Source organism: Macaca fascicularis, chromosome 8 (genome assembly GCF_037993035.2).
Source record: "Macaca fascicularis isolate 582-1 chromosome 8, T2T-MFA8v1.1".
NCBI classification, from domain to species: Eukaryota; Metazoa; Chordata; class Mammalia; order Primates; family Cercopithecidae; genus Macaca; species Macaca fascicularis.
Window position 1 is genome coordinate 61,284,835 of NC_088382.1, and position 21,763 is coordinate 61,306,597.

The 21,763-nt window shown below is 41.1% G+C and overlaps 1 protein-coding gene across 3 annotated transcripts in view; it reads right to left on the reverse strand.

Moving 5' to 3' along the window:
- PXDNL (peroxidasin like) overlaps positions 1-21,763 on the reverse strand; it is a 507,521-nt gene that overhangs the window by 49,902 nt on the left and 435,856 nt on the right. For all 3 annotated transcript variants that reach the window (XM_065519201.1, XM_045398234.2, XM_045398235.2), the window contains 2 exons: positions 10,180-10,314; positions 7,445-7,653 (listed from right to left, as the gene is read on the reverse strand). In XM_065519201.1, the coding sequence (XP_065375273.1) occupies positions 7,445-7,653; positions 10,180-10,314 (344 nt within the window). The remainder of the gene's footprint in view (positions 1-7,444; positions 7,654-10,179; positions 10,315-21,763) is intronic.

Consider the following 21,763-nt stretch of genomic DNA (forward strand, 5'->3'; position numbering starts at 1 on the left):
ACACCATTGATATGGGTAGCTTTTTCACCAGATCGAGAATCAAGACTTATCTGCTATCATAAGACTCTTATCTTTCTATTTTTTTCATTGTTTATACTTCTATGAACAACAAAAGTGAAAAAGGAGACTGTTGTGTGGACTCATGGGGTATACTTTAATTTTGTGAAAAATATTGAAGCCAGCCTTAAACACAGACAACTTTATGCTTTGATAGATGGAAGATGAAGGGCCAGTGTAAGTGAGAAATGTTCATGGTACATTTGTTGTCTCATAATCAGTCAGAAACAGAACATTGATACCCTCCTCTTAAGCTACATCATAGGTTAAAGAGAACATTGCTGCCACAGGTTATGGAGAAAATTAATAGGAAGCCTTCACTCTTCCTAATGGGCATCTTTTGTTAGGTTTCTTTTCCCATGGTTTGGAATAAATGAAGCAATGATTAGAAATTTATCCCTCATGATAGGCTCTTACAGCAGATAATACTGTAAATGCTATGTTATACAATAGACTTTATTTTTTTTCTTTATTTTATTTTAGAGATGAAATCTTGCTCTGTAGCCCAGGCTGGAGTGCAGTGGCACGATCTCGGCTCACTGAAAGCTCTGCCTCCCAGGTTCAAACAATTCTCTTGCCTCAGCCTCCCGAATAGCTGGGATTACAGGCACCCACCACCACACCCAGCTAATTTTTGTATTTTTAGTAGAGATGGGGTTTTACTGTGTTGGCCAGCCTTTCCTGGAACTCCTGGCCTCAAGTGATCTGCCCGCCTTGGCCTCCCAAAGTGCTGGGATTACAGGATTGAGCCACCGTGCCCAGCCGGTTATACAACAGACTTTAAATGCTCCTGTGAAAGTTGTGCTAAATAATAAAATTGCTCTAGATTACTTAGTGATAAACAGAGAAGTGTCTGTGCGGTTGTTGGCACTTCTTGTTACCCATGAAGAAATACATCACATCAGATATTATAGAGATTCAGTTGTAAGGAATTAATGAGCAGGCTGCTTGGTTAAAGTGAGTAGATTCTTTACCTAGCACATTCTTTGACCTATTTGATTTTATTTGGTTGGTTTGGTTTACAGGACCCCAGGTAAGGAGCATACTCCAAGCTCTTGGTATTATCCTCCTGATAATCATAACAGCAGTCTCCCTGCTGCATTGTATTCTCTCAAACATTTTAAGCGTTAGCATGCAGCCATCTGTAGAATGTCAAACGGCCTTTCTTCAACTGGAATGACAAAACTCAAAGGAACATGTGACCATGAGAACATCGTAGCCTATGAATGATATGCTGAGACAGAAAACCCAAAATGATGGTAACGAGAGTGGTGATCAGGCCCTAAGTATTGTTCACACACTCAACTATGTGAGAACCTTACCAAAAAGGGAGAGGAGGCTTTAAACAAAATTATGGGAGGTCATTGTTTTGGACTGGGCTCCTGCACTAGGCCCCAACAAACCAGACAAAAACAAAATGGAGGCACTTATGCTAAATGCAACATAACCAAACTGAAACTTTAAGAAAGGAGATAGGTCCTAAAATGACTATTATCCCCCCCTGTAAACAGCAGATTCCAACAAAAGAAGATTGCCCCTACTCTAACCCTCACGCACACACAAAATTACTTAACGTTTAGGATGATGATAGAGTGATATTAATTCCTGAAGTTTTGGTCTATCTCCCAAAGTTGAGAGGATGACCAGAAGAGAGAAATTGCTAAATTAAGTTTAGCCCAAAGCTGCCTCCTTACAAATTTTAAGTTTGGCCTAAAGATGTCTGGGCGTAGTGAACCTGACTGGAAGTGCAAACAGACTGTAATCAACTCTTGCGCCAGCTGAGCCTCATAATCAGTTGGCCAATCAAAGCCAGCCAACTGTTCAAATTGGGTTCTAAAATAAGGCAAAACCCGAACTGTGACCAATTTGGCTGTTCCTGAACCTCACTTCTGTTTTCCGTACATCGTTTCTCTTTTTCTATCCATAAATCTTCGTCCACCACGTGGCTGTGCTGGAGTCTCTCTGAGCCTGCTCTGGCTCAGGAGGCTGCCCTTTGTCAATTAAAGTCTGTGAAATTCAATTTGTCTAAGGTTTTTAACAATGTACACATCTGTATGTGTACACACCTATACTTGTATACAGACATAGATGATACGTTTTCTGTATTATGTAAATAATGCATATGCAAATAATGGGAAAAATAAATAAGGCTAATTTGAAAAGGGAAGCTCTAAATAACAGTAAATGAAGTAACTAAAGAAAGTCCCCACATGAATGAAGCCCTCTGTACACTAGGACCTCGTGGTAGGCAGTACACAGGGAGAAGGAGCAGCACAGATGAAATGCAGCAGCTACTTTGCTACAGAGAGGACCAAGGGACTGAAAGAAATCTACTTAAGCATAAAAAAATTCAAATAAGCCAGGCGTGGTGGCCTACACCTGTAAGCCCAGCACTGTGGGAGGTCAGGAGTTCAAGACCATCCTGGTCAACATGGTGAAACCCCGTCTCTACTAAAAGTACAAAAATTAGCCAGGTGTGGTGGTGGGCGCCTATAGTCCCAGCTACTCTGGAGGCTGAGGCGGGGGAATCACCTGAACCCGGGAGGTGGAGGCTGCAATGAGCCGGGATCGCGCCACTGCACTCCAGCCTGGTGACAGAGCAAGACTCCGTCTAAAAAAAAAAAAAGAAAGAAAGAAATTCACATAAAAGGAAGCAAGTACGTTGCTGCTGGGTAAATGATGAAACCGTTTCAATTTAGTGGTAAGCCTGGGATGTTCACCCTCACCGTTGTTAACAGATAGCATTGGCAGAGAGCTCATACAGATTGATTAAAGGACAAAGACCATGAACACACAATGCACACAGCCAATCCCCAAAACCAAAAACCATGGAAACAGCTGTTTAAACATACTAACAGAGAAATGAAAATTAAAATGAGCTTGAGATAATTAAGTTTTTACTCACTGCACTATCAAAAAACTGAGGACTATATTACCAATTGCTGGTCGGGAAATAAAGTGGGTATTAATATAATTGTGGAATCATAATGTTTATCTTTTTAGAAATAAATATGACAACACCTTTTTTTCATTAAAAAGCCTATATCCTGCACCTCAGCAACTTTACTTTGGGAATTCTATAAGAACCTAGCCTATGGAAATATAAGTCCTGATATGCAAAGTATGGCTGCATAAATGTTGGTATATACAATCCTATCCATTAAACACTAAGCAATATTTTAAAGGAATTACTTATATAAGAAATACATAGAATGACTTGAGGAAATTTATTAAAAAAATGCATGATATGGAAGTAGTTAAGCGCAAAAAGGAAAACAAAAACACCATGCTGTTTTAGAATGGTCTCTAGTTTCTGTGAAGAGAAACTGAAATTCATGGGTTAAAAACTGTGGGTAGGGCCAGGTGCAGTGGCTCATGCCTGTAATCTCAGCATTCTGGGAGGCTGAGAGGGACGGATCACCTGAAGTCGGGAGTTCGAGACCAGCCGGACCAACACGGAGAAACCTTGTCTCTACTAAAAATACAAAAATTAGCCAGGCCTGACAGTGCATGCCTGTAATCCCAGCTACTCGGGAGGCTGAGGCAGGAGAATCATTTGAACCCAGGAGGCAGAGGTTGCGGTTAGCTGAGATCACACCATTGCACTCTAGGCTGGGCAACAAGGGCAAAACTCCACCTCAAAATAAAACAAAATAAAACAAAAACAGTGGATAACAAACTTCTTCATTGAACATAATAAATGACATGAAAAATGCAAACCAAATCCTTAACACCCCAACTTTTTCCAGTTTGATTACCCATACAAACCCATAGTCTTACAGCTAAGTGACACAAATCCCAGCTGCATTATTTAGATCTCATGCCTTCTACCTTCAAAGAATAACAAGATATAATGATGTAAATCTTGATTGTATTTAATTATCACTGTTTAAACAGACTCAGAGTCCATTTCAATGTGTTTAGGAATTTAGGAGAAGAGTTTCTCCAGGATTTTTTAAAAATGTAGTTAAATTTGGAATATGCTGATATCAGTATTAACCAGTAGGCTATTATTCATGGGAAACAAAAATGAAAAAAAAAAAATAGCCCTGTTGAAAATAAAATTATTCTATAAAAGCAACATAAAGAGCTGAGGGTTAATTTAATCATACATTTCATTCTAACAAAATGAACCACTAGGACTGCTTGGAGTGGCCCTTTACATCCCAAACGAAGGTCTCTATTTTACTCTAGGATAATGCTAGTTAAAACAACTAAATCCGCTGGGCGTGGTGGCTCATGCCTGTAATCACAGCAATTTGGGAGGCTGAGGTGGGTGGATCACTTGAGATCGGGAGTTCAAGACCAGCCTGGCCAACGTGGTGAAACCCTGTCTCTACTAAAAATACAAAAATTAGCCAGGTGTAGTTGTGTGGGCCTGTAATCCCAGCTACTCGGGAGGCTGAGGCTGGAGAATCACTTGGAACCCGGGAGGCAGAAGTTGCAGTGAGCTGAGAATGCACCAATGCACTCCAGCCTAGGCAACAGAGAGAGACTGTTTCAAAATCAATCAATCAATTAATCAATCAATCAATCATTTAAGCGCCATCGTTTATTTTAATCTGAGAATGAGATTAGCAAAGGAGAGGGAAGAAATCTATTAATACAACATGAATGAACACACAACAAAGACAAGTGTATTGAGTAGTGACATAGTTTCTAGGTCCTTTAACACACCTTCTCTGTCTGGGAAATTCACAACTTCAGGTCTCAGGGATGGACTCAGTGGAGTCAAACCAGCAATTCTCAACTGCCTTAATTAACTCAAGCCATTAAAATGTATACCCTATCTGAAACTACGGAGCCACAGCCTAGAAACTAGTTCCTCAGAGATCTGAGTGATTCAGCAGGCCCCTAATCTACGTAGAGCAATGTTTCTGTTAATTGGGAAGTGTAAGAAGCCCATCCCATAAGAAAGTGGTCCACTTTTGAGCAGTTACTAAACACCTTTTTTTAAGCCACTCATTTTAAACTGTCTTTTAATTTTTCTGAAAAATCCATGCTTGTTAGTCAAAAAGTACATAGAAAAATACATGTGTATCCATTTGTAATGGTTCTCATTACAAACATTACATTATGGTTGGAACTACATAAGGCATATTCATATCCTTAGGTAATTTTGCTACTGACATGACTTCTGAGCATTTTTATAGTGTCATTAAAAAAAAAAAAAAAACTGTATTTTTGTTTCCAATTAAGTAGTAGATGTTTACTACTGGCTTATTCATTTCCAGAGATTTTTTAAAGGCACTCACAGAGAAAGAGTGTTATTATTCATTGGGACCACAGATCTTGATAAGAACACTGCACAAACTCAAAACCCCAACCCACTCCTGGTCTGTTACATCCTTGCATTGCATTTTCCATAACAAACGTTGCCCACAGCAGACGCATTACCATTTAAGTAACCAGAGGAGCCCTCTTCCTCCGAGTCTTCAATGTGGAACAATGGCAATGGGGGGAGGGCAGCAGAGGAACTGCCCTTGGTGGGGGCCTGCTTGCTGTCTCTGTGCCATGCACCTACCCTACAGGTGCTACCAGGTGGCGGTGGGCACAGAGGAAAGAGCCGAGTCCTTCAGGTCAGCTGTGGGACCTTAGAAAATGTATTTAGTTTCCAGGAGCCTATTTTCCTCATATGTAAATCAGGGATAACAACACCCACCTTGAAAGACTCAGGACAATTATACGAGCTAAGTGTTTCCATGAATCACCTATCACACGGCCAGAGGTGAGAAGAGCTAGAAATGGTATGCGTCAGTATAAGGGGCACCCAGCCCTGGCCTCTACACGGAGCCATTGCTTCCTTGCAGGGCACCACTCTGGTCATCACAGCCCACACCCTGCCATGCCATCTATCTCTCCCTCTGCTCACCAGGCCCTATGTCTCATCCCAGGGACATTGGAGAAGAAGCAAAGGAGTGTTAGTAGTTGCCATTAATATGGTTTGTATACTGTTCCCTGTTCCCCCAACATTCTGAAGAGGGGGGACTATTTCATTATTCCTGGATCTAATTACCAAGAACTTGAGGTAAAGGAAAGAATGCTGCCCTCACTGCAGTACTACATTCCTTTTTGCTGTGTCCAATAAAGCACCACCACAGTGAAAAAGACAACCTTGACTCAGGTGTCATTGAGACTGGCTCTGTCACCCAGGCTGGAGGCACGATCTGGACTCACCACAACCTCTGCTTCCAGGGTTCAAGTGATTCTCCTGCCTCAGCCTCCCAAGTAGCTGGGATTACAGGTGCCCACCACCACGCCTGGCTAATTTTCGTATTTTTAGTGGAGACAGGGTTTCGCTATGTTGGCCAAGCGTGTCCTCAAGCAATCCACCCACTTTGGCTTCCCAAAGTGCTAGAATTACAGGCTTGAGCCATCACACGCAGCCAGTGTTCTATCACGCTTCTAGCAGTGGCTTTCAATTTCCTCCCCTGACCACAAATCTCTAGTACTACTTAGGTACTGAGAATGATCATTTCAGTCCTAGAGAACATCAGAACTCCCAGGCCCATGGCCACTACATGGAGCAGGTATGAAGCTGTGGTGGCACTTGTGTCGTTGGCGTCCAGAGGAGCCGCAAGTATCCTCCATGTAACAAACACCTGTGACGTCTTACCTGTGAAGACGTCAGCATATTCTGCTGGAGAACCGTCAAGTCCTCAGTTCACCTCTAGGTTTCAACAAATGATACATCTTTTCTCTGGCCCTGGCTCCACCACTTACTCATATTTGGACTTTGAGAAAGTCGTCTAATATTTTTGAGCCATACTTTCATCAAAGGAGAAAGAAATCCACATTTCTAAAGGGATATTGTGAGAACAAAACGGACGCTTATAGAAGCACCTTAGGGAAAGTTTGGTTCATAAACGGTGATGTTGTAGATACCACCAATTCTGTCGTGCCATTAGGGAAAGTTTTTTCCTGACTCTATCAAAATTTCCTTGTACTTCCAATGAGCACTACTGCCACATCTTATAAAGAATGAATAGTCTAAGTTAGCCAAGTTACTATCAACTTTCATTTCTCTCTTGTTAAATGAACACCAAGAAGTAGATATAGTCAGTACCAAGCAATTGGCGTTTGATCTTTGGTGCAGAAATCTGAAATGCAGTAAGAAGGCAGAGGCCAGTTTTGACAACAAGTGTCCCCATTCTAACAAGGTTAATGTGGAATGGAAGAGGATGGGCAGGTTGGGAGCCTCTGTTTTTCCTGGTGTCCACCCCTTCATCATCCATCAGATTTCCAAAAGGAAAGTTCTGTGTTGTTGGCTTTTTGTGTATCTTTGTTTAAATCACATCTTTGACACTGAAAACAATTCAAGCGCATGAACATGCACATCAATCTAGATGAACATGCACATCAATCCACTCATTGCATTATTACTGACCTGCACAGCAGTCTTGCCACACTCGCAGGTCCACCTTTGGGATCTCGCTGCAGCTCAGGTAATCCTGTGGGTATTCTGCCTTTACAAAGACATCAGCCTGCACTTGCTGAATGCTGTCACCATTGTCACAAAGCACTCGGCCCAGGGACGCCTGCTTCAGCTGAGTGAGTTGTGCCGGGGTAAATACTCCAGGATTTTCATACCAGAACCTGATAGTCAACAAAAAAAGCATTGTCGCGGGTCTGTGGCCTGAGAACTCAACTGCATGTCAAACAGCCACAATGCACCAAGAAGAGCTCAACATAAAAGGCGCATACTGAAAGGATTATGCTTGTTCTCCAACTGAGTATCCTTTTAATTCCCTCCAATATTTACAACATTCTTACAACATTCTTAAATCCCATGCTTCCAAACTGTCATCACTTTCTACCTCAAGCTTTACGAAAGGATTCAAAGGAAAGTTTTCTAAGGTTTTCCCCCAAAAGAGAAAAGTCCATTATTACATTTTTAAAATTTATTTATTTATTTATTTATGTATTTTGAGATGGAGTCTCACTCACTCTGTAGCCCAGGCTGGAGTGCAGTGGCAGGATCTCGGCTCACTGCAGCCTCCACCTCCAGAGTTCAAGCAACTCTCCTGCCTCAGCCTCCCAAGTAGCTGGGATTACAGGCTCCCGTCACCATGCCTGGCTCATTTTTATATCGTTAGTAGAGACAGGGATTTGCCATGTTAGCCAGACCAGTCTCAAACTCCTGGCCTCAAGTAATCTGCCCACCTCGGCCTCCCAAAGTGTTGGGATTACAGTTGTGAGCCACTGCACCTAGCCCTATTGCTACATTTAAATTCCATGAACTAACCTTAGAAATTGTCTGAGCAAGGTAATATTAACATGTTTGCCTACAAAGAGAGTATCACTTTTGATAATTAACATATACTATTTGGTTGTATCTATCGATTAACTAGAATAAGCACATTCAATTTTAAATGAAAGGATATGATCAATTTTAAATAAAAGATTAAAGTCAATCTTTGGGTTAATTCAGTAAAGTCAATCCTTGGGTTTAATCATTCAGTAAATACTTGAATACCATATGCCAAGCACTTTTTCATACTGGGTATAGAACAGGAAATTAAGATGGTAAGCAAAAAGACTTCTTACCACTCTCTTGATGTTATGGACTGAGCTGTGTACCCCTAAAATGTATATGTTAAAGTCTTATGCCCCAGTACCTTCGAAGGTGACTCTATTTGGAGATAGGGCCTTTACATAGGTATTTCAGGTAAAAATAGATCATATGAGTGAGCCCTAACCCAGTATGACTGGTGTCCTTATAAGAAAAGGAAATGTGGACATAGATACAGAGGGATGACCAAGTGAAGACCCAGGGAGAAGATGCTATCTACAGGCTGGAAGAGACACCCCAGTAGGAATCAACTCTGCTGATGCCTTGATCAGCATCTAACCTCCAGAATTGCGAGAATAAAAAATTTCGTTGTTTAAGCTATCCAGGCTATGTGACTTTGTTACAATAGCCTAGCAAACTAATATATATGGAGAAGACAGCTTACCCCCCAAACTGAAGCTTTTTCAATTATTTTCAGTCTTTGACTACATATATTCTTAAACTATTGCCAATTGATCATATTAACCCAATTGTGTGGGTCAAGAAATTCAATGTTAAAAATGATTTTAAGGAAATATACTATTAATTGTTACCAATGTGCAATAAAGGGAATTAAATCCTTTGCTACTTTCTCTATAATTTGTAAGTGGAAGAGATTTGAAAGGAAATTTAAAGAATAATTTTTATTGTAATTTTAATTAAAAATACAGCTCTGGGCTTTGTTTCAAGTCTTATATACATTATCTCTGCAATACTACAAAAGGTTATATTGTCAAACAGATTTACAAGATTCCTAGATCTTACTCAACACTAAGCTTTACTAATGATTCAGAAGATACCATGCCCTGGAACATACTGGATCCCAAGCAATAGAAGAGCACATGTCCACTCAGGAGAGGGTGCTTAGGTTTGTGTTTCCTGGTTTTTATTCATGGTTAGTTTTGGAACAGTAAAGATATTACATGACTAACTTACATTCTCCAGCCCGCTGTTTCCCATTATTTCATGATTAAATTTATTTGCGATGAACAATTTAGATAAACCAAGAAATTTTAGAGAAGAGTTCCCAGCTATCTTTCCACTCGTAAATGCCCTCATAATGTAATTTTACAGGGAGATCTGGTCTAGGGTCAGCAGGTCTTCCTCCATGAGAATGAAGGGAGGGAATCTCAAGGCTGCTCTCAATTCCTTCCTTCTCAACATCACTGAAGGTTGCAGACATCTTATGGAATAGGTATAATTGTTATTCACACTTTACAGATGAGGAACCTGGTTCCAAGTGATACATGTCCAAAGTTAAACAGCTGTGAGTAGTGAGACTCAGATTCAAGCACAACGTAGTCCATCTAGCTGTCAATCTCTTAATCACCCACTTCTATTGCTTTTTGAGAAATTCTGTTTCTTCTCTTCTTACAAAGATTTACAAAAATAAATGCTATCTGATAATAATGGTGGTTACAAAAGTTCTGTCACCAAATGCTGTCTGATATTTATTATACTCAATATGCATTAAATCATAAAAAATGTGAATCACAATAGGTTATACATATACATTTCAGGTCAAAAATAACTTCTGTGATGTTTAATAAGTATAACAGATAATCCTTCACCTATCTCCATCTCTTAGCCGCTGAAACTGGGTAACAAACAGGCACATAAGTGTTGGTCCCACTCTCGTACCAGGAATCAGGTCTTCAACCATAAGGGCAGGCCAGAGGTCAATGTCACCTGGAGAGCCATACAACCTGGAACAGAGACAGGCAGACAGCACATGTCTGAGACCAGAAGGGGCATTGAAAATATTCCTTTTATGAATGACACCAAGCATTATTGTATCCACACAAAAATAGAAAAGTAGATATGATTATTACTGTGTTCTCATTTCACAGGGGAAAGCACTGAGATGAAGGAACCCTCAGGGATTACCCCACAGGCAGGGTCATAACCTATCCAAGGACATATGACACGAAGCCTCATGCAATGTCCCCTGTGCAATTCTTTATAATTATTCTCTAAGCATATGGAATATAACTGTGTGTGTGTGTGTGTATATATATATATATGCAAGTGTCTGTGTTATGCTCATGTATAAATGCATCTAGCTAATTCCTTCAGAAATACATAGAAAATTAACAATTCGGCATTGAGAAATGTCCACGTCAGTGTATATGCTAGGTATGCTAAAAAGTAAAAAGTCAGAAGAAAATCATAATTTGAGGAGATGATAAGATAATGAGTGTTAGGTAAGTTTCTCTTGCTAAAAAGGCAGTTAAGTATTTGATCTAAGATTTGAAGCAATTTTTTAAAAACAACAAACAAACAAAAAAGCACAATGCAAATGTTGATTATAAGCCAACAGCCGTGGCTCAGTACTCACTTAGAGAAAGAAAATATGATCCATATCCTTGACACTCCTAGTAGGAGTCACTCTTATTGTTTTTTTTTTTCTCTGTACTCTAATGATAAATGTGACACCAACTTAAATTGTCCCTTGTTTTATTTTATTTCATATATATGATTCCCTAAACTACAAATAGTTCAGTGTGCATATTTTAACCTTGTCACAAATGGAAATATAGTGTTCATACTTCCTTTTTCTCACTCAACAGTTTACTTGGCGACGCAATTGTGTGGTTGCATACATTTGTACCTTCTTCATTTTGTCTGCTGTATAATAAACAGTCTATTATTGGAAACCATTCCAATTTAGTTTAGTTACACTGCTGATGAATACTTGTGAGGTTTTCAACTTTTACACTATGAACATTCTCTACATGTTTCTTCATATGCACAAGAGTTTCTCTAGACTAGGCATCAGCAAATTTTTACCATAAAGAGCCAGAGAGACAGTATTTTCAGCTTTGTGGGACAACTGTGGGTTCTGTTGCAACTACCCAACTCCTGTCTTGCATAAAAGCAGCCATAGACAACATATAAACAAATAGACATAGTTGTGTTCCAATAAAGCTTTATTTACAAAATTAGGAAAGTAGGTCAGATTTGACCAATTGGCTGTGGTTTGCGGATCCCTGCTCTAGATTATGTTGCGCAAGAGCTAGAATTCTGAGTGCAGAGTATAATATCTTCAATTTTAATAGTTAATGCCAAACTGCTATCCAAAATTGATGTATGATTCATATTCCCGTAATGAGTATACAGAATTACTCTGTGATACATATCCATATGTATATCTTCAATTTTAATAGACAATGCCAAACTGCTATCCAAAATAGATGTACAATTCATACTTCCACAAAAAGCATATCAAAACTCTCAATGCCACCTGGAAAGTCATACAACCTGGGACAGACAGGCATATTATTCCTTGACACATTGTAACTTATTCCATTTTACTTTATTTTGTTAGTCAACTCTCATCACTGCTGCCCTTCCCCGCTTTCTACTTCTTGGTTTCCATCTTCATTGTCCTCTTATTTATCTTCATCTGGCTCCTTTTTGCTGCAACATCAGCTCCTCTTCCTCTTCCTCTGCCTCCTCCTCCTCCTTTCTTTTCTTAATTTCTGATAATAGGTGGACTTTTTAGATTTCCAAGTGCTTGCTTGAATGTTTGAGGGCCGTTTAATTCAGGTGTGAATGTTGTGTTATTGTTTCCTCCTGTTTCAATTCTTTTTTTGAGATATTTTTCCTGAAATGTTTTGATTTGCATTTCTGTTTTCTTGTTACATACCTTTATTTGAAATTGGTCTCTCTCTCTCTCATTTAATTCCCATGCATTTTCATGAAATGAATTTCTGGTTCAATAGCATACTTTTCTATCACTATAGGGAAGTGCAGTCTTTTTGATGCCTGCTTTGGTGGTAATGGGGAAAAGTGGGAGTTAAAATGTTTTGTTTCTCTTTAAGTGCTACAGCATCCTTAATTTAATTTCATTCTGCTTTCATGTCACTATCAAATCTGAAGGGGCACTCTACCCTTTCTCTACTTACCTCCTTCTTATGCCCCTACCCTCCCCCCCAAAAAAGCCATCTCTGGACACTCTCAGATTTGTAACTAGTGTTGATAACTCCCAGGTTTCCAGAATTTCATTTGACAACCTAATACTTGGTGCTGGAGTATTTCCTTCCAGAGGATTTTTTTTTCTTTCTTTTTTTTTTTTTTTTTTTTTTGAGACAGGGTCTCACTTTGTTGCCCATGCTGGACTGCAATGGTGCAATCACACCTCACTACAGCTTCAAGCTCCTGTGCTCGAGGGCTCCTCTTGGCACAGCGCCAGGATGCCCCATCCTTTTCTATATTTTACCTTCCCTCCTTCCCATTCCTTTGTCCATGGAGATTTTTCGAATTAACTTACCCTTCTTTTCCCCAAACCCACAATGTCAGGCCTCTGAGCCCAAGCTAAGCCATCATATCCCTAGTGACCTGCGCGTATATATCCAGATGGCCTGAAGTAACTGAAGATCCACAAAATAAGTGAAAATAGCCTTGATGACATTCCACCATTATGATTTGTTTCTGCCCCACCCTAACTGATCAATGTACTTTGTAATCTCCCCTACCCTTAAGAAGGTTCTTTGTAATTCTCCCTACCCTTGAGAATGTACTTTGTGGGATCCACCCCCTGCCCACAAAACATTTGCTCCTAACTCCACCGCTTATCCCAAAACCTGTAAGAACTAATGATAATCCCACCATGCTGGCTGCCTCCTTTTTCGGACTCAGCCCCCCTGCACCCAGGTGAAATAAACAGCCTTGCTGCTCATACAAAGCCTGTTTGGTGGTCTCTTCACATGGACACACGTGAGACATTTGGTGCCAAAGACCCAGATCAGCGGGACTCCTTTGGGAGACCAGTCCCCTGTCCTCACCCTCACTCCATGAAGAGGTCCACCTACAACTTCAGGTCTTCAGACCAACCAGCCCAAGGAACATCTCACGGATTTTAAATCAGGTAAGAGGTTGGAGAAGAGATTTCTCCAACCCCTCTCACTATCCCTCAACCTCTTTCTCCTTTCAGACTTGGTGCCACCCTTCAATCTCTCCCTCCTCTTAATTTCAGTACCTTTCCTTTTCTGGTAGAGACAAAGGAGATGTGTTTTATCCGTGGATTCAAAACTCTGGCGCCAGTCACGGACTTGGGAAGACAGTCTTCCCTTGGTGTTTAATCACAAGGGGATGCCTGCTTGATTATTCACCTATGTTTCAGAGGTGTCTGACCACATGGGGACGCCTGCCTTGGTCTTTCACTCTTAGCAGCAAGCACCGCTTTTCTGGGGAGCAAACAACCCCTGACCCCTTCTCTTCATGTCTCCACACATTCTCCACTTTACTGGGGGGCAAGCACTCCCCACCCCTTCTCTCTGTGTCTCTACCCCTTTTCCAGTTTCCTGGGGGGCAGGCACCTCCCACCCCTTCTCCACTTTCCTGGGGGCAAGCACCCCCCACCCTTTCTCCACTTTCTTGCGGGGCAAGCCCCTCTCACCCTGTTTCCACTTTCCTGGGGGGGCAAGCACCCCCCACCCCTTCTCTCTATGTCTCTACCCTTCTCTTTAAACTTGCCTCCTTCACTAAGGGCAACCTTGCACCCTCCATTCCTCCTTCTTCTCCCTTAGCCTGTGTTCTCAAGAACTTAAAACCTCTTCAACTCTTGCCTGACCTAAAATCTAAGCTTCTTATTTTCTTCTGCAATGCTGCTTGACCCCAATACAAACTCGACAGTGGTTCCACAGAGTCAGAAAATGGCACTTTCGATTTTTCCATCCTACAAGATCTAAATAATTCTTCTCGTAAAATGGGCAAATGGTCTGAGGTGCCTGACGTCCAGACATTCTTTTACACATTGGTCCCTCCCTAGTCTCCGTTCCCAATGCAACTTGTCCCAAATCTTGCTTCTTTCCCTCCCGTCTGTCCCTTCAGTCCCAACCCCAAGCATCTCTGAGTCTTTTGAATCTTCCTTTTCTATGGACCCATCTGACCTCTCCTCTCCTCCCGAGGCTGCTCCTCGCCAGGCTGAGCTAGGTCCCAATTTTTCCTCAGCCTCCGCTCCCCCACCCTATAATCCTTTTGTCATCTCCCCTCCTCACACCCGGTCCGGCTTACAGTTTTGTTCCGCGACTAGCACTCCCCGACCTGCTGCCCAGCAATTTCCTCTTAAAAAGGTGGCTGGAGCTAAAGGCATAGTCAAGGTTAATGCTCCATTTTCTTTATCCAACCTCTCACAAATCAGTTAGCGTTTAGGCTCTTTTTCATAAAATACAAAAACCCAGTCCAATTCATGGCCTGTTCGGCAGCAACCCTGAGACGCTTTACAGCCCTAGACCCTAAAAAGTCAGAAGGCCGTCTTATTCTCAATATGCATTTTATTTTATTACCCAATCTGCTCCCGACATTCCATAAGCTCCAAAAATTAAATTCCAGCTCTCAAACACCACAACAGGACTTAATTAACCTTGCCTTCAAGGTGTACAATAATACAGTAGAGGCAGCCAAGTAGCAACTTATTTCTGAGTTGCATTTCCTTGCCTCCAGCCACATCTCTAGCACACAAGAACTCCAGACACCTGAACCGCAGCTGCCAGGGGTTCCTCCAGAACCTCCTCCCCCAGGAGCTTGGTACAAGTGCTGGAAATCTGGCCACTGGGCCAAGGAATGCCTGCAGCCCCGAATTCCTCCGAAGCCATGTCCCATCTGTGTGGGACCCCACTGAAAATTGGACTGTTCAACTCACCTGGCAGCCACTCCCAGAGCCCCTGGAACTCTGGCCCAAGGCTCTCTGACTGACTCCCTCCCAGATCTTCTCGGCTTAGCAGCTGAAGACTGACACTGCCCGATCGCCTCGGAAACCTACAGGACCAACACAGACGCTTTGGGTAACTCTTACAGTGGAGGGTAAGTCTGTCCCCTTCTTAATCAATATGGAGGCTACCCACTCCACATTACCTTCTTTTCAAGGGCCTGTTTCCCTTGCCTCCATAACCATTGTGGGTATTGACGGCCAGGCTGCTAAACCTCTTAAAACTCTCCAACTCTGGTGCCAATTTGGACAACATTCTTTTATGCACTCCTTTTTAGTTATCCCCACCTGCCCAGTTCCCTGTTTTGATCGAGACATTTTAACTAAATTATCTGCTTCCCTGACTATTGCTGGACTACAGCCACATCTCATTGCCACCCTTCTTCCCAACCCAAAGCCTCCTTCTCATCTTCCTCTCATATCCTCCCACCTTAATCCAAAAGTATATAGGATACCTCTACTCCCTCCTTGGTGACAAATGATGCACCACTTACCATCCCATTAAAATCTAATCACACTTACCACGCTCAATGCCGATATCCCACCCCACAGCATGCTTTAAAAGGATTAAAGCCTGCTATCACTGGCCTGTTACAGCCTGGCCTTTTAAAGCCTATAAACTCTCCTTACAATTCCCCCATTTTACCTGTCCAAGAACCAGACAAGCCTTACAGATTAGTTCAGGATCTGCACCTTATCAACAAAATTGTCTTGCCTATCCACCCCGTGATGCCAAAGCCATGTACTCTCCTATCCTCAATACCTCCCTCCACAACCCCTCCATAACCCATTATTCTATTCTGGATCTCAAACCTGCTTTCTTCACTATTCCTTTGTACTCTTCATCCCAGCCTCTCTTTGTTTTCACTTGGACTGACCCTGACACCCATCAGGCTCAGCAAATTACCTGGGCTGTACTGCCGCAAGGCTTTGCGGACAGCCCCCATTACTTCAGTCAAGTTGAAATTTCTTCCTTGTCCATTACCTATCTCGACATAATTCTTCATGAAAACACGTGCTCTCCCTGCTGATCGTGTCTGACTAATCTCCCAAACCCCAACCCCTTCTACAAAACAATAACTCCTTTCCTTCCTGGGCATGGTAGGATACTTTCGCCTTCAGAACCTGGTTTTGCTATCCTAACAAAACCATTATATAAACTCACAAAAGCAAACCTAGCTGACCCCATAGATCCTAAATCCTTTTGCCACTCCTCTTTCTGTTCCTTAAAAACAGCCCTAGAAGCTGCCCCCACACTAGCTCTCCCTAACTCATCCCAACCCTTTTCATTACACACAGCCAAAGTGCAGGGCTATGCCGTTCGAGTTCTTACGCAAGAGCCAGGACCATGCCCTGTAGCCTTTCTGTCCAAACAACTTGACCTTACTGTTTTAGCCTAGCCCTCATGTCTGTGTGTGGTGGCTGCTGCTGCCCTAATACTTTCAGAGGTCCTCAAAATCACAAACTATGCTCAACTCACTCTCTACAGTTCTCATAACTTCCAAAATCTATTTTCTTCCTCACACCTGACACATATACTTTCTGCTTCCTGGCTCCTTCAGCTGTACTCACCCTTTGTTGAGTCTCTCACAGTTACCATTGTTCCTGGCCCGGACATCAATCCAGCCTCCCACATTATTCCAGATACCACACCTGAACCCCATGACTGTATCTCTCTGATACACCTGACATTCACTCCATTTCCCCATGTTTCCTTCTTTCCTGTTCCTCACCCTGATCACACTTGCTTTACTGATGGCAGTTCCACCAGGCCTAATCACCACTCACCAGTAAAGGCAGGCTATGCTATAGTATCTTCCACATCTATCATCGAGGCTACTGCTCTGCCCCACTCCACTACCTCTCAGCAAGCCGAACTCGTTGCCTTAAGTTGAGCCTTCACTCTTGCAAAGGGACTATACATCAATATTTATACTGACTCTAAATATGTCTTCCATATCCTGCACCACTATGCTGTTATATAGGCAGAAAGAAGTTTCCTTACTATGCAAGGGTCCTTCATCATTAATGCCTCTTTAATAAAAACTCTACTCAAGGTTGCTTTACTTCCAAAGGAAGCTGGAGTCATTCACTGCAAGAGCCATCAAAAGGCATCAGATCTCATTGCTCAGGGCAATGCTTATGCTGATAAGGTAGCTAAAAAGCAGTCAGCATTCCAACTTCTGCCCTCATGACCAGTTTTTCTCCTTATCGGTCACTCCCACCTACTCTTCCACTGAGACTTCCACCTATCAATCTCTTCCCACACAAGGCAAATGGTTCTTTGGCCAAGGAAAATATCTCCTTCCAGCCTTATAGGCCCATTCTATTCTGTCGTCATTTCATAACCTCTTCCATGTAGGTTGCAAGCCACTAGTCTGCCTCTTAGAACCTCTCATTTCCTTTCCATCGTGGAAATTTATCCTCAAAAAAATCACTTCTTAGTGTTCCATCTGCTATTCTACTACTCCTCAAGAATTTCTCAGGTCCCCTCCCTTCCCTACACATCAAACTCGGGGATTTGCCCCCACCTAGGACTGGCAAATTGACTTTACTCATGTGCCTTGAGTTAGGAAACTAAAATACCTCTTGATCTGGGTAGACACTTTCACTGGGTGGGTAGAGGCCTTTCCCACAGGGTCTGAGAAGGAAATTTCTTCCCTTCTGTCAGACATAATTCCTTGGTTTGGCCTTCCCACCTCTATGCAGTCTGATAGCAGATCAGCCTTTATTAGTCAAATCACCCAAGCAGATTTTCAGGCTCTTGATATTCAGTGAAACCTTTATATCCCTTACCATCCTCAATCTTCAGGAAAGGTAGAACAGACTAATGGTCTTTACCTCACCAAGCTCAGCCACCAACTTAAAAAGGACTGGACAATACTTTTACCACTTGCCCTCCTTGGAATTCAGGCCTATCCTCAGAATGCTACAGGGTACAGCCCGTTTGAGCTCCTATATGGACAGTCCTTTTTATTAGGCCCCAGTCTCATTCCAGACACCAGACCAACTTGGACTGTGCCCCAAAAAACTTGTCATCCCTATTCTCTTCTGTCTAGTCATACTTCTATTCACCGTTCTCAACTCCTCATAAATGCCCGGCTCTTGTTTACACTGCCAGTTTACACTGTTTCTCCAAGCCTTCACAGCTGATATCTCCTGGTGCTATCCCCAAACCGCCACTCTTAACTCCCTCTTAAAGTAAATAAATAATCTTTGCTGGCAGGGCTATGCTGAACCTCCTTAGGCACTCTCTAATTAGAAGTCCTGGGTCCTCCCAATTCTTAGTCCTTTAATACCTGTTTCTCTCCTTCTCTTATTCCGTTTAGCTTTTCAATTCATACAAAACTGTATCCAGGCCATCACCAATAATTCTATATGACAAATGTTTCTTCTAACAACCCCACAATATCACCCCTTACCGCAAAATCTTCCTTCAGCTTAATCTCTCCCACTCTAGGTTCCCACGCTGCCCCTAATCCCTCTCAAAGCAGCCCTGAGAAACATCGCCCATTATCTCTCCATACCACCCCGAAAAATTTTCACCACCCCAACACTTTACCACTATTTAGTTTTATTTTTCTTATTAATATAAGAAGACAGGAATGTCAGGCCTCTGAGCCCAAGCTAAGCCATCACATCTCTTGTGACCTGCACGTATACATCCAGATGGCCTGAAGCAACTGAAGATCCACAAAATAAGTGAAAATAGCCTTAACTGATGACATTCCACCATTGTGATTTGTTTCTGCCCCACCCTAACTGATCACTGTACTTTGTAATCTCCCCCACCCTTAAGAAGGTTCTTTGTAATTCTTCCCACCCTTGAGAATGTACTTTGTGGGATCCATCCCCTGCCCGCAAAACCTCGCTCCTAACTCCACCACCTATCCCAAAACCTATAAGAAGTAATGATAATCCCACCACACTGGCTGCCTCCTTTTTCGGACTCAGCCCACCTACACAGAGGTGAAACAAACACCCTTGTTGCTCACACAAAGCCTGTTTGGTGGTCTCTTCACACGGACACACATGAGACACAAACTTCCAGGGAACGTGGAGTTCCAGTGGCAGCTCTGAGAACTTGTTATTTTCAGACTTGCCATTGAAATTCATGCCATTTTCTGTCTCTCACTAATTCTGAAGGTATGAGTCATGTGTTATTTTGTGTTCTCTCTGTTGATCTTACAGATTCTGAGAAGGCTGTGGTGAGAGATTTAGAAGTAAGGGACAATTATTTTCCTAGGTCTAACCTGAAAAAATGTCTTTTTCAAAATTTGTGGTAATCTGAGGGGTGTGAAATGATGTTTCATTATGATTCTGGATTTTCCTAATGAATTATACAATTGAATATCTTCTACATGTTGATTGAAAATTTAGTTTTTTCTTATATGAAATGTGTATTTATACCTTTTACCCTTTTTTAATTTTTTTTTTTTTTTTTTTTTTTTTTGCTTACTGTTAATTCTCTACATATTCTGAATGTTAATACTGTGATCTATGTCTAAATGTATTCTTTGTATTTGTGGTGGATTATGTTGGATTCTCATGAAAATATTTTCTTAATCTTAAGGTCATTTTATCAATTTTTATATCAATTTTATAATTTTTTGTACCTTACTGAAAATTTCTTTCTTTCCCCAATGCCATAGAGATAGTCTCGTTTATTTTTTGTGAAGTTAAAATTCTGCCTCTCAGATTTAAGTCCCCAATCTATCTGGAATTGATTTTCATATAAGATATGAGATCAGAATGCATACTCATTTTTAATCCAAGGGTAGCCAGTTGGTACCACACCACTTACTGAATATGTTCTCACTTCTCACTGATGTTTCTTGCAGCTCTTTCGACTTCCATATATGAGCTGTTTTTCTTGTGGCTCTCTATTCTATTCTACTGTCCTAATTACTGAAAGCTTTATAGCAGTGAACTTGGTTTCCCTGCTTGGGCCACATTGAAAGAAGAAGAATTGTCTTGGGCCACACATAAAATACACTAACACTAAGAATAGCTGATGAACTAAAAAAAAAAAAAAAAATCGCAAAAATAAATCTCATAATGTTTTAAGAAAGTCTATGATCTGTGTTGGGCCACACTGAAAGCCATCCTGGGCTGCATGCCTCCCACAAGCCGCAAGTTGGAAAAGTTTGTTTTATAGAAGAGTTGCTAACTGGAACATCACGCCACCCTACTATGTTCCTCTTGGCCATCAGCTTTACCAATTTAATTTTAAAATCAGCTGTTGATGCCACAAAGAAGCATTCTTCATTGGCATTACAATAAATATATCATTTGGGGGAAGCACTGACATATCAGTATTACTGAATCTTTCTACACCTAACATTTAATTAATGCTTACAATAGAATTTTGAGATGTTCTTTATTTAGTTAGGATGTTCCATTTTTCCTAGGATACTAAGAGCCTTTCTTAAATTCTAGAGAAATGTTGCATTTTACATGGATTGTTTTTTCTGCCAGTACTGAAATGATCACTTTTTACTTTTTATTCAGCTTATGACCTAAATTATATGAACACTTTAAAAATCTTGGACCAATTATATTACTGAAACGAGCCTATTATGGTCATTTTATATATATGTATGTATATATGGCATTCAACTTAAGTTTTCAATGCTTTGTTTATAATTTTTATACATATTTATATGAGATACTGTCTTGTAAATTTCCTTGCCTCGTACTGTTATTATTTATTTTAACATCAAAATGTTACTGGCCTGAGAAAGTAAGTTAGTGTTCCTTCTGTTGCATTCCCTAAATGATTCCATGGGCCTTTGGAACCACCCAAATTACATTCATAAGTGGAACACTAGGCTTGATTTTGTATAGCAGTTTTAGGTTCCCAGCAATACTGAGTGAAAGATACAGAGATTTATCATACACCCCTGCATTACTTCTTTAAAATAAGTAAAAAAAAAAAAAAAAAAAAAAAAAAAAAAGGATATATTGATCTCTGAATGGCTAGAATTAAATTATTGCAGAATATGAGAAATAATAGTAATGGAAATCAGAAAGTTACATAGGGTCAGATTTATGTCTATGAACTGTAAGAGTCCAGAAAAAAAATAGTACTTAGAGGTTTTAGAAGTTAGAACATTGAACTTTCCCAGAGAGTATAATCCTGGCTTTGTTAATTTCAGTTCTTCATCATTGATCTGTTTCTCATCTCTTAAATAATGCAGCTAAGCGTCAACTATTCCTGTCCTTATCGTTCTATATTACTTTACCATGGCTCACCACAGCAGGTCCAAGAAATGCTGAGAGTCTTTGTGCCTATACTATATAAGTAACTTATTAATCCTGTATAGCCTATGTTTGGAAAAATAAATCCTCTCCACTTTCCTTAGAGGGAAATCCGAGATCCATAAGCTCTCAAAACATTTCTTATTAATTCATCTGCATTACTCTGGAGAATATCAATTCTA